Source organism: Gavia stellata, chromosome 6 (assembly GCF_030936135.1).
Source record: "Gavia stellata isolate bGavSte3 chromosome 6, bGavSte3.hap2, whole genome shotgun sequence".
Taxonomy (NCBI): domain Eukaryota; kingdom Metazoa; phylum Chordata; class Aves; order Gaviiformes; family Gaviidae; genus Gavia; species Gavia stellata.
Window position 1 is genome coordinate 55,719,450 of NC_082599.1, and position 12,763 is coordinate 55,732,212.

Consider the following 12,763-nt stretch of genomic DNA (forward strand, 5'->3'; position numbering starts at 1 on the left):
GCCCAATACCACCATGCCCACTAAACCACGTCCCTAAGAGCCACATCTACACGTCTTTTAAATACCTCCAGGGATGGTCACTCAACCACCTCCCTGGGCAGCCTGTTCCAATGCCTGACAACCCTTTCAGTGAACAAGTTTTTCCTAATATCCAAACTAAACCTCCCCTGGCGCAACTTGAGGCCATTTCCTCTTGTCCTGTCGCTTGTCACTTGGGAGAAGAGACCAACACCCACCTCTCTGCAACCCCCTTTCAGGCAGTTGTAGAGAGCGATGAGGTCTCCCCTCAGCCTCCTCTTCTCCAGACTGAACAACCCCAGCTCCCTCAGCCACTCCTCATCAGACTTGTGCTCCAGACCCCTCACCAGCTTCGTCGCCCTTCTCTGGACACGCTCCAGCACCTCAATGTCCTTCTTGTAGTGGGGGGCCCAAAACTGAACACAGTATTTAAGGTGCAGGATTATCCCGAAGCCACTTGCTCTAGTGTGTACCATGGAACCAAACTAAAAGTGAATTTAAAAAAAATGAAATAACTACTCAAAATTCTTGCAAGTGTAATCAGAATTAAACCCTAAACATAGTTCTGGGGATCACACCAAGACTGCTTCCCTCCATAGCTGTGATGTTGCTAAAAGTCCACAGACAACTGGAAGGGTTGGACAGAGACAGGGATTATCTTGCCTTTCCCCCCCCAAATCCTCCAGAACAGCCCACACAGCACTGCCCTCCTTTCCTTCCACAATAAACTATTTTTCCTCTCTTAGGAAGATGGGAGTAAGGAAGGAATGATAACTAGGCAGGTGCTACAGCTAAAGCTCAACTAGCCTCTTTGTATCGTTCATGCTGGATACCATTTTTTAATCCCATGGTACAGACTGTGGCTTTTGCAGGGGTCTAACATGGCCAAGCAGATAACCAGCCTGTCCTTGGCGGATAGAGCTAGTGGGCCTAATGCTATCCCCCTAAGTTAATGACACTACCCAACCCAGAGTCATCGATAAATGTCACCATCAGGCTTGTAGAGTCCGAGCCATTGCCATTAATAAAAATGTTAAACAAGACCAGCTCCAGAGACAGGTCCATGAGACACTACGGTAGCTGCACATCTGATAAGTCTTCTGTCCATGCTCTGCGCTGACACATCTCTAGGTGCCAGCTACATCCACTTTCTTCAGCTAATTTGCATCTACATCAGCCTACTTTATATTGCTTCCCATGTGGCAGTGTATCAAATGCTTACTGAAAAACATCTAATTTTATGATGAATTGGGTATCATCATCCCTACTTAACAGATGAAGATACACAGGGACTCACCCAAGGCCAAGAGCAGTTCAGCAAGCTGAACCTTGCTCTTCTGGGAACACTTAGAGCACCAAACTAGGCTTGATGGTCAAAAAGCACAGCTATACAGCTTCCACTGGCTTCTGTGGCAGAGGAACCAACCCACAAAACAACTCCCTTTTCTGTCCAGTTTTCCAGTAGTAATCTGCATATTCTAACAGTGACACTCATTAGAGACTTTGAATATGTTGTTGTCTCGAGGAAAGCAGGAAAACTGTCAGCCTACAAAACCAGATGCGTTTTTCCTCCCGGGTTTCTTAGCCTGCGGGTATCATCCACCTCCAAGACCTTCTGACAGCGGTACGTAGAAGAGGAACCTCACCCGGAAAAAAAGGATATTCACTAGGATACCTGTTATAAAAAGGGGTGCTAGTCAGCAGAAAAAACCCACACCTACTGTCTCAGACCACCTCTTAATTTGTAGTGATATCGGGTACCCTGCTTTGTCCTTCTTGCAGAGCTGTCATTTCTTCTCCTCCCACTGTTTACTGAATGCTGACATGTAAAAACCTCCAAACTGGCACTTGGACCTCCCTCTTCAGCTCACAGCTGGCTTCTAAAACCATGAGCCTTGTAGACATTTATATTACAATTACTTTTTTCTGATATTTGCATGCTCTAGCAAGGGCCATACAAGATGTACATTGGCTTAGCGCTTACAGCTCAGCTTGAGATGAAATGAGAAAACTGCTAATAAGGTCATTTAAAAATGGCATCAATTCTTTCCCCTTCTGAAGTTCATCTGGAATCAAACAATCTGTGAAACCACAATCACTCAGCTGAACTTCAGTCTAAAATGCCAAACGTAAGAGGAATGACATTTTAGGGCTGAAAGCAGGACGTGTGCTGGAGAGGCATGCTGTGACACAGCCGGGCGCTGGGGAAACCAGCCATGGACGGATGGCGACGAATGGAAAGGATGGCTGAAATGCAGCAGGCACATTCACCATGACAAAAGGCGGCTCGGATGAGGCCCGGGAGGTGGCACGGGGACAGGTCACTCACCGCAGCCTGCTCTGCTGGCTCGGCAGGGACGGCCTCCTTTTCCGCAACGGCAGCAGCAGGGGTTTCCTCGACCTTGGGTTCCCCAGGTGGAGCTTCTTCGGCCTCAGGCTTTTGTTTTATTGATTTTTAAGTAGACAGTGGAAAAATTGTTGAGGAGCACATGACAGTGGGGAGGAAGGAAAGGAACGGGAACTGTGCCTGGCACAGTGCTGCTTCAGGCTCAAGCTTGCCAGGTTTTGCCGGGGAGAGGATGGCAGTGCTTGGCCTTACAGCACCTAAAGGGCATTTTCATCCGCAGTGTTCTATATGTAAAGTGAGCCAGTCTTACATCCCTCCCTTGCAAGGAAAGTGAGCGTCAGCTTCCTGAGTTACAGAAAGGGGCGATGGAAGTGGGGGAAAGGCACTCAGTTTGCTCAGAAATGCTCCAGAAAGCGATGGCAAAGCTAGGAGTTGAAACGGACACTCGCGTGTACCAACCCTGGGCTTCAAATATGAGTTTTTAAAGTTATCCCCTATTCCCTAGTTCTGTCTATTCCCAGACAATATAGTCCCTTCTCCAGTGAAGGTAAGAAGCAATTAGCAGAGACACAAACAGTTTTTATATACACAAGGGCAACCATTGACTACTTGAATTCTGGCAGTGTGAAAATCATCCCTGGTTTCTTACTAAAATGCATTCCCTCTTGAACTCTTCAACCACCTACAAGGCATCCATTTGTCAACCCACTATTGGGATTTCCACCCTTTTAAATTCTGGCCTAAGTTTGTTTTTTTAGCAAAAGGATCTAGCAAATATTATCACCAGCCCTGCAACTCCTTCAGTCCCGTGGCAAAAGAGCTCACAGCAACAGAGCGATCTCCAGTGAAGACATCACTTGCAAATACACATGCATACAAGGGGAGAGCTGCAAGCTGTGCACAGCATATTCCATTTATAAAGATGGCTGACTCAACCAGATAAAATAACCCCAGTAGATTAATTTGCCATGAACAAATTGCTCAGCATAATATGAAGCTCAAAAGCTATTTAGCTGCTTTGCAGTTGCTAACAGGCAGCTGGCTAGAAGGTCTCCTGTGATGAAGAGAAAGCTTCCATGAAATTCTTACTAAAGGAGAAGATACTAAAATCTTCTCCTCCATGATATTTTTGGGGAAAAAATCCATAGCCTCTCACTTCTTTTCTCACATATTCCTTAAGCAGAATGATTTTTAATGAGGTGCAGACAAGTCTGCCTAAGCAAGACCTTCAGGATTTGGCACAGCAAAAGCAAACATTCATTATGTTATACCATGCTGTGCAGAAATCTCTGTGTAGTGTATTAATGCCAGCTCTAGGGAGTTTCACAAAGAAGAAATGGGACTGAAATGAGAATCACAAAGTAGATTTATCCCGGGTAAGATGACTAATGAGTTTCCTGAGGTTTAAAACTGGAAGAAACTTTCAGGCTTAAAATCACAGGTAACATGTTAAAACGCAGATTGCACTGATGTGACTCAAGTCACTTGCAGACAAGCAGTCTTCAGACTAGTTACCACATTACAGCTACAAGTAAAAATCCTCTCACCATATTCAGTAACCATCATGAACACAAGCACCACCAGAGGCATTATACAAAAGCCACATTAAATAATATTGACTATCACTCTGCTGCTATTAAGTACCTATAGCACTCACTCAGCAATGCTGCTATTCCACATCCTTACCCCAGGCAAAACTGAAGACTGTAAGAGAAACTAAGAAACTGCACAAGTATGATCGCTTCCAAAAAGATTCTCCACCCCTTAGAAGTAGACTGCCTACTATTAATATGCGGAGAGTGGATAAAACTACAGCAATATTGGAAATATTTAAACAGCCACCACATACTATCACCTGCTCGCTGTACACTGGACCATAGTACTCATTCTTGTCTTTTCTTAAATGCAATGAACAGTTCGACTACACCTTTGAAAAGTAAACATATCTTAGAATATCCTGGTTTTCTTTCCTTTTTCTCTGCGCTCCTTGTGAAAGGCTGTTTCAGTGAGTAAAGATTTACAACTACAATGATATCACCCACCAACTCTTCCAGGTTAAGGTTTTGTGATTTAGAGGATGGAAAACACAAAACAGGAGAAAATATCTCTGCACAAAGGAGAAATGGTGCCAATTATTTACCAGGCATTTAAAAAGGAAGCAAAAGCCACCACTTACCAAAGGCTCTGTCACGTTCTCATTTGCTTGCACTGTAAATGCGGAGGTATCCTAGACACAGAAATGAAAAACAATGATGCAAAAATATTTGACAGGGGATGTTTGCAGGTGTCTAGCATGGACCTGGGGTTTTTTAATTGTTTATTCAGGTAAAGTCATAAGTAAATTCACATAGAATAAGATGAAAAATAGATAATCTAAATAGGTATAAATAATAATTATTAGTTAAGCACTATTAATATTAAAGACATTCCTTTTTCAATTATATAGTCTATGCTTCTAAACTGTGCGATGTTATTAAAGGCAGTGAAAAACCTTTCATTAAATACATGCGAATTGCAAGGACTTTGTTTCAGGCACAGTGCACTTCTAAGTTGTGAAACTCAGAATCTTTTTTGCAGACTACACGTGCCTGTGCCTGGGGAGTACACTAGCTCTCAGCTGCTTTCACACCCTCTTGATTCTGGGCTGTTATTTGAATAGTAACTATAGTAATTATGGATACAAAAGTTTACCTGCATTAAGAAAGTACAAAAATGGAGACTGTTTCCAACATCTTACTCATTCAGAACCAATTCATTTGCAAAATATTGATGGGTAAAATCCTTTTCCTACTGCAGTGGGGGTATCAGGTTTTGATTTCCTTGGGGCAAACATTTTGCCTTAATTATTAGAGGTGGTAGCCTTATGCTTTGCCCCTTCCTTCTGGATACTTTACTAATTTAAACACTGGAAGACTCATTTCCATCCTTGTATAAGCTCAGCCTTTTTGGGGGCTTTTAAAAAATGGTGTACAGGGTGTGCTGTGGGTGAGCCAGTCTCTAAAAGGATGCTGGAAATTAGTGAGGCCCCAGGTTATCCACCTGAAATTCCGGATCTTGGCACAGCCCTGGAATTTGAAAGCAAAAACATGGTATCTTCATGCGCTGTATCTCTGCGATGCCTAACACAGAGTCTCACCATCAGCACAGCAGCAAACAAATAATCTAGGTTTAATTTGCAGATTAAAATATGTCTTAAATGAAAATAAAGATGCAGAAACAAATAAAACTCATTTTATATATAGAGTCACTGAAAGTATATGAAACTGAGGAAACCACACTTTACAGGATTTGGGGATTGTGAGAAAAATCCACAGAAGAGCACAATAAAAAAGCTAAAACAGTCCTTTAGGAGGAAAAAATCAGTCCCACTAAGGTAGTCAGATTTTTGCTATTAAATTCAGTCAGGCCAAAAGCACCAAGAGTATTAGTATCATTCTACTAACATCTAGGAATAATTTCTGAGAACAGACAAGATTTGGATTTGAGTCAGTATGACATTGATGTGCAGCTCATCTGTAGAACAGATTTCCTGAAATTGTACAGCCAGTCCTAACCCCTTCCTAACAGCATGGAAAAAATAATCTCAAAACATGTTTATTTCTTACCTGCGCAAATCCATTAAATGCTGTGCTGGATGCCTAAGTAGAAGTGAAGATCACAACAAATTATCATTTGTTTACTAAATGAGAACATGAGCCAAAACATTTTTATTTGCAAAATAAAAATGTAGGCCAGACATTAATAAAAAAGAAAAATAATAAAATTAAGGGCAAGGCAGCAAGAAATTTGACGACAGTGCTATTTGATAACAGGCGTCACAGGCTTAAAGAAAACAACAAAAACAAAACCAAAAAGCAGAGTGACTTAAGTATTTTTATAAAATAATAATTAAAAAAAAGACTAGGTGCATTTAAAGTTATACATATAAACCAAAAAAACCTGCGAGACACAACGTGCCTTCACAGTCCAAAGCTTCATTCACCGTTTTGAAATGCATTTTTTGTCAGCCTGCTTCATCGCACGGCTGAAGGGCACCACACTATGAACGGTTGCATGGCAATTTTTCAAAACAAGAATAGCACGGGCTTAGGAGGGGCAGTGGGAAACACACAAATGGATTGTTTTCAAACGACAAGGTTATGCATGGCCTAAGGAACTCTTTGTCTAGACTAGGCTACACACTGGGGTAGGTACCTCTTCTTTATCAGCCTCAATTTCCTGGTACAACAATCCATATCTCCGGTTAGCAATTTCATCTTCAGATAAATCTGAGTTGTTGGTCTCATTGTCCTTAGGACTAGTTGAACTCTCGGTGCTAGCATTTCTGGAATTTCCCATTTGAAACAGAGCCAAGGGTCTAGCTATCTCCTTGCTTGGTCCAGGATTGCTAATGCCTGCCTGCTCCCCAGGCAAGCCTTGTTTTACCGGTGCCTCCTGACTGTTACTGTTTGTGCTCTCCCCTACTTCTCCCCAGCTGTTATCAGTCCCTCCCAGGTCTTGTGTAGACCATCTATCACTAATGCCTAACCAAACATTTTCCATGTTACCTTCCTCCGAGTCTTGCTGCTTGGGGAAAAAGGGCCAATTATCCAGTCCATTGGCCTGGCCGTCTGACAGATCAGAAAACCCCCAGGAATCATTAGTAACTGTTGGATCCCAGTTTGCCAGCCAGGGCTCTGTTTCCAAGGCTTCGGGAACACCACTGCTACTAGGATGCTCTTCAGCAACTGCTGCTGCCACCCTACCTGTCACTTGGTCTTCTGCGTTATCTCGGCAAGGATTACCGCAGCTTGTGAGAGCAGCGTCAGCTGTCTCGGGCAGCGATGCCCACTCTTTTTCAGCAGCAGTTTGACCTTCGTCAGCAGCACTACCATTTGGGAGGAGGCTGATGCCACTGTCTTCCGTTCCTCTACCAGACTCTTCTGCACTGAATAATTCAGCATCACACAGAACATTTCCAGTATTCGTAGGGTCCTTTTCTGTGTGGTCAGTTACCTCTAGGTCAACACATGCCATCGCGTTTATACACTCCATGGATGCACTCTCTCCAGTACCACTGTCAGTTTGGTCTAAGCCATCCTCAAATGTCCTTTCACGGTCCTGGTCCCAGATACTAAAGACTCTCTCAGGTTCAGCGCCAGTGTTTCCTATAGCTTGACAGTCGTCCACTACTATTTTGTCCCCACCTTCCAGCCCTGTGCTCAACAACAGTATTTCTCCATCTGCCTCCTCAATGACATTGACCCCTTTGAATTCTTCTTCCCTAGGGTTTTCTAGGTTAGCACCACTAGCTCTCCCAGCATCCCCATCATTATCTTCCAACTCATATAGATTTTCTACCTCCGTGCCAACTAAAATTTCAAGATCTGATTTTGCTAAACCCTTATGCAGTTCTGCCTCACTGTTCCCTTTGGTTTCACAACCTCGCTCTTCCACTTCCTCTGTACTTTCTACCTCCTTGTAGTTAACAGCTCTGGTCTCTACCTTTTCACTCGGTTTGACACCTGCCAGCTCTTCTTCCTCCCGCTCTTCCTCTGCCTTTTGCACATCACATGGGAGGGGTTCATCCAACAAGCTATCGGTTCCCAGGATGGGTGTCTCCAAACTGGTTATGTTCTCTAAAGGCTGATTGGTCACCACATCTTCCCATGGGACATTTTTGGCATCCAACTGGTCCTCCAGTGAAGTCCTCTGGTTTTCATTTACAGAAGCTGACCCTGCTGCAGCATCCTCCTGCTCACCTACAGCAGGCCAAACGCTAGCAAGCAGAGTACCCGTGGATTTGCTTGAGGTTTGCTCTGCCCCGGGGAAAAGCAAAGAACCGCCCGCAGTAATTTCCTGGCTGACACTGGGTGTGCTAACATCTAGGCCCCAGTTGAGTGAACCTAGATTAGTTTGAGGTTTGTTAATATCTTCTGATGACCCACTGTTTGGGGTTTCCTCCATGACCAGGTTACACAGGGAAAGACTTTTTGAAGAATCAGGCTTTAAGCAGACAGAAAAGCAAAGAAAAAACACAAGATGAAAAAGATAAAGGCGGACTTGATGAGAAAACACAAAATTTATATTTTACTAGAGCAATTTTAATTTAAAGAATGAAAGTGACTAAATTAAGCCATTTAAGGAAAAGTTATGTGATTTGCAACATTTGGAAGCAGTAGATTGCAATGTAAAAGAGCAGCAATGATAGACAAAACCAGAAAACTATATATTACACCACACTGATTAAAGCACGTCTCTAGAGTGGTTGCGATTTTGGGAGGAGGTTTGCTTACCGGCTGCACCAATTCGCTGCTTGTCTGTAGAGAAGAAAATCATACATATAAAACACGGAAAATAAGATGATGTACTTTGTTACAGTAGCAGTTCTTTAATTAGCAGTTCTCCAACCAGCAGCAGTTACCAAATTGGCCTGGGGAAGAGGCAGCGGGTCCTCTCCTGCCACTCCAGTGAAGACTAATCACTAAGCCACACTTCCAGCCTCTGGATTACATTATAAAAGAAGTTCTACATGTACATTGAATATTCATCACATCTTGCTTTCCTCTGTAAGCCACTGACATTTTTATCGCATGTACCCTATTACATCTCAATTGAAAAGAGGGGTTGCTCTGTGAGACGGTGAACAAGGAAGGAAGCAACCCAAGTGGCAATGGAGCTTACTTGTATTTACACTAAGGCATCGCTGCGTCACTCAGGCCGTGCAGAGGGCCCCGAGCATGCAGCTCCGACTCTCCATCACCCTGTGCTATGCAGAGGCATTTACATCCACACAGAGTAAGGCATCAAGTCTCACAGGCTGCTGTCTACACTGCCACTCTGAACAGATACAAATGCTGCAAGGAAGATCAACTACTCTGCACTCAACTTAGTAGGATAAACTCAGTAAAAGGTTGAGCATCCCTAATTTCAAACATTTAGCTTTGAAGCTCACTGCTTACTCTTTTCTTTTTTAAACTACAGCAAAGAGGAAAATAATTACAATACAGAATACATCTATAATATTAACAAGCTATAAATAAAACTGTGTGAAAAGACGACATTGATAAAGCTATTTAATATAAGTTTAGAGCAATAAATACAAAACATTTCTGGGTTATTTTAGCTTGTCTAGATATTGGCAGCCTTAAAATTTTGGCTAGCCTACATACATGACTGCTTTTTTCAGGCTTTATTTAACCTTTCCCAATAGAAAGAGATGAGCATTTACTATACATCACATATGCCATGTGTTCACAAAACAGTGCTGCAAATCTGAATGCACGAGAAACATCCACAGATTTATCTGCTGGCTGAAACTGCAAAAGGTCAAAAATGAGCGTACCAGGCTCCATGTCAAGCCAGCCCAGCTATCTCCATGACATAAAGCCAAGAGAAAGCTCACAAAAATGAGCTGTTTTCTTCCTGCAGATCATTGTATCTCATTTGGTACCAGGAGGAAGAAGGAAGGATTCGTGCAGTTTCCTAAAGTAGCAGCTTCTTTTGTGAATAACTCCAGTTCACTGTATACCCACAAAGACAAGTTAAATTCTCTCTTCACTCCTGAGTTTTGAGAAAATGGTTGTCCATTGGGTTAAAGTCCTGAGGAACTACACCTTCAGATAATTAAAACAGGTGACTGGCATCCATTCCTACCCTCTAATAGCTGTAATTTAGGCATGGGAATAAAAGCAACACACATTTAGCTATAATGATTGTGAATCTTATTAGCCTACATTTCTGACATCATTTTGGGTTTGTAGGCCAAGCAACAGAGATTATATTTTGTTGTTGTGTGTTTTAAAAGATCCCCGGTGGCTTCATATACTTGAAAGTGTTTGTGACTGTCTGTAAATTCTTTATCTTGACTTTTGGTAAAAACATTATAAATCTGAGTTCAGGGTGTAACAAAACCAGAGGCACAGAAATATCCCAATTTGCAATGATAAATGTCAGGCTTACCGTCCATAGATCCCATGGCAATGTCTGAAAAAGGGAGCGGAAAAAAGAGGTTTTAGAAAAATACTGTTCATATACTGTATGTTCAACATACTACGTAACTGTGCGCATTAACTAAAAAGAGAGAAATTATTTATATGCATATTTATAATACATATATATTTTACATATTAGTGCATGTGTGTGTGGGGTACATATCTGCTTAATACGCTTTTTGGTCAAATGGCATGGGCAGTATGCGATGGATTGTGGTATTTCCCACTTTAAAGCAGTTGTTGCTTTCCAGCAAACTCATACCGCCACATGCTTGAGTAACAGCCAGATTCTGAGCTGGTGACTGAATGACTTTCAACAGGTACAGGTGTAAGCTTTAAAGACTTACATGGGCCAGGTTTTTAGCCATATAAAAAATGGTCCAGCTATCTAATGAGAACAAGTGGGTTTTCTCATAACTGCGACACCAGGAAGGAAAATGGCATGCTTTTTGGGAAAGAAAACAAGTGAGTTGATAAATGTGTTAATTTCCTTGTTCAGTCTGTTAAGTAATAAATGTTAGCGACCTCTCAGCAGAAGAGCTGAATGGACAGATGAAAGAGTCCCTGCAGACTTCATGCCAAATACTAATAGCCCCCCCCACATGAGAAGGAACTCTGCCCGTTGGTCTCAAAAGATGTCTGAGATGCTTCAAAACATCTACTATATTCACACCTAGGTTAAAGTCCATGAAAAAAGAAGTTCATAGAGCAAAATGTAAAACTGTTCCTGAAATATTTGCAAACGTTAAGTGTGACATCTAACATTTGCCTAAGAGAAAGGACGGCTGCATTTAGCTTCTTGCCTGCTTCTTACTGCGTAAGAATGGCTCTCTGAACAACTTCTGCTTTAACAAACAAAGGAAACAGTAATAACTCACTACTCAGATTTACAGCAAACTAACATCAACAGCCATTTCTCAATCAGTTTAATTTTGTTTAAGCCCAGGTACGTGCTTCTTCAGTGGATGTAATTCACAAGTGTACCTGCTTACTCTGCTGTAACATTATTAGCAGAACATTCAAGCTTTAGTGAAAAATGATAGGTCTCTTCTTATAGCATTAATTGGTGCAGACCCTCGGTGTCCTATAGACTTCCATGGAAGGAGAGATTGCTCATTTTTCAGGTTTTCATTTTCCTTTCATTGCTGATGAGGCTTTGAGCTTGAGGGGGAAGGAACATACTGAGGGAAAGGCAAGACAGACCACAACTGGCAAACAGAGGCAAGGGCCGAGCATGTTTTGAAAGGCCACTTCTGAAGCAGTCATAGAAATGGAAAAGCAAGTGAAGAAGGGCAGACTGGGGCTCACTTACTGTGATCTGATCACCCTGGCGGAGCAGTGGAGGGAGGTAATTAATTAAATGATCAACAGGGAAGTGATGCCAGACCTCCTGAGGCATCATGGCAAGGATGACTACTCCTCTCTTCACATCACTACTTCAGCACAGCTGAAGGGAAAACGTCCATGACTGAGGCAAAAGCTATACACATATAGAAAGTCCAGTTAAGGCTCTCTTCTCAATCTCCCTGCAAAGCAGCACAGGGCTCTCCAAAGATTGCAACCAGTAATTTCATTCTGTCTGTGCTGCCATAGCAATGACCCTGCCACATCCAGTGAAACCGAGACACAGACTGAAGGCGCTCAGTGAATGCTTCCTATGCACCTAGATGAAAAAATACAATGTACTTTTCTACACTGAATTATATTCTCCATTTCATGGTACAGCTGAATCTAAACCAACTCCTATCCACTGAAGTAATAAACTCGTCTACAATCTGTACAATATGATGTCAGGACAAACGTGCTCTGTCACAAAAGTTAAATGTCTTTGGTTTAATGATCCCACTGCTCTAATCTGTGTTATTACGAGACAAGCTGAAAGTATACAGTTAGCAAAGTCACAGCTAGAGTTTTCTGTCATACGGAATGTCAAGGAATTCCTTCCCCTTCCTGTTTAGAGGGAGCAAGAAAAATAACAAGATGCACAAAGCCTCTGCTATAATTAAACACACCTCCCAGCAAATCACAATGAGAAATTTCAGCTAACTTTCAGAGTGCTGACAATATGCTGCTTTTCTGACAGTGCATAACCCATCAGAGATCACTACAGACCTCGTTACATAAATAGGACTGCACACCAAATAATAAATTAATTAACTGAGGAAGAGAACAGCAGAGAACCAGGACTATCTCAGCCTTAAAGCTTCTTGTCTTCTCACTCCTTTCACAGTGCTACATTCTTGAACAGCTCATGAGTCCTTGGATGTCTCAGTACAAGCCAGGTTAGTGATAGCCACAGGGATAAAAGATTTTGCTAACAGTGTGTTAATATTGTTTCCTTCTCTGTGTATAACACAGAGCTCCAGCTCTGCTGGCCAGGAGAACTTCCCTACTGTACTATCAGCCCTGTGGGTAGCAAGGGCAA

General features: G+C 42.4%; 1 protein-coding gene across 1 annotated transcript in view; it reads right to left on the reverse strand.

Moving 5' to 3' along the window:
* Positions 1–12,763, reverse strand: part of AMPH (amphiphysin) — a 120,961-nt gene that overhangs the window by 15,973 nt on the left and 92,225 nt on the right. Inside the window, exons 13-17 of the mRNA XM_059819103.1 lie at positions 10,307–10,330; positions 8,641–8,664; positions 5,971–6,003; positions 4,542–4,592; positions 2,348–2,455 (exon numbers count right to left, since the gene is read on the reverse strand). Coding sequence (XP_059675086.1) covers positions 2,348–2,455; positions 4,542–4,592; positions 5,971–6,003; positions 8,641–8,664; positions 10,307–10,330 — 240 coding nt within the window. The remainder of the gene's footprint in view (positions 1–2,347; positions 2,456–4,541; positions 4,593–5,970; positions 6,004–8,640; positions 8,665–10,306; positions 10,331–12,763) is intronic.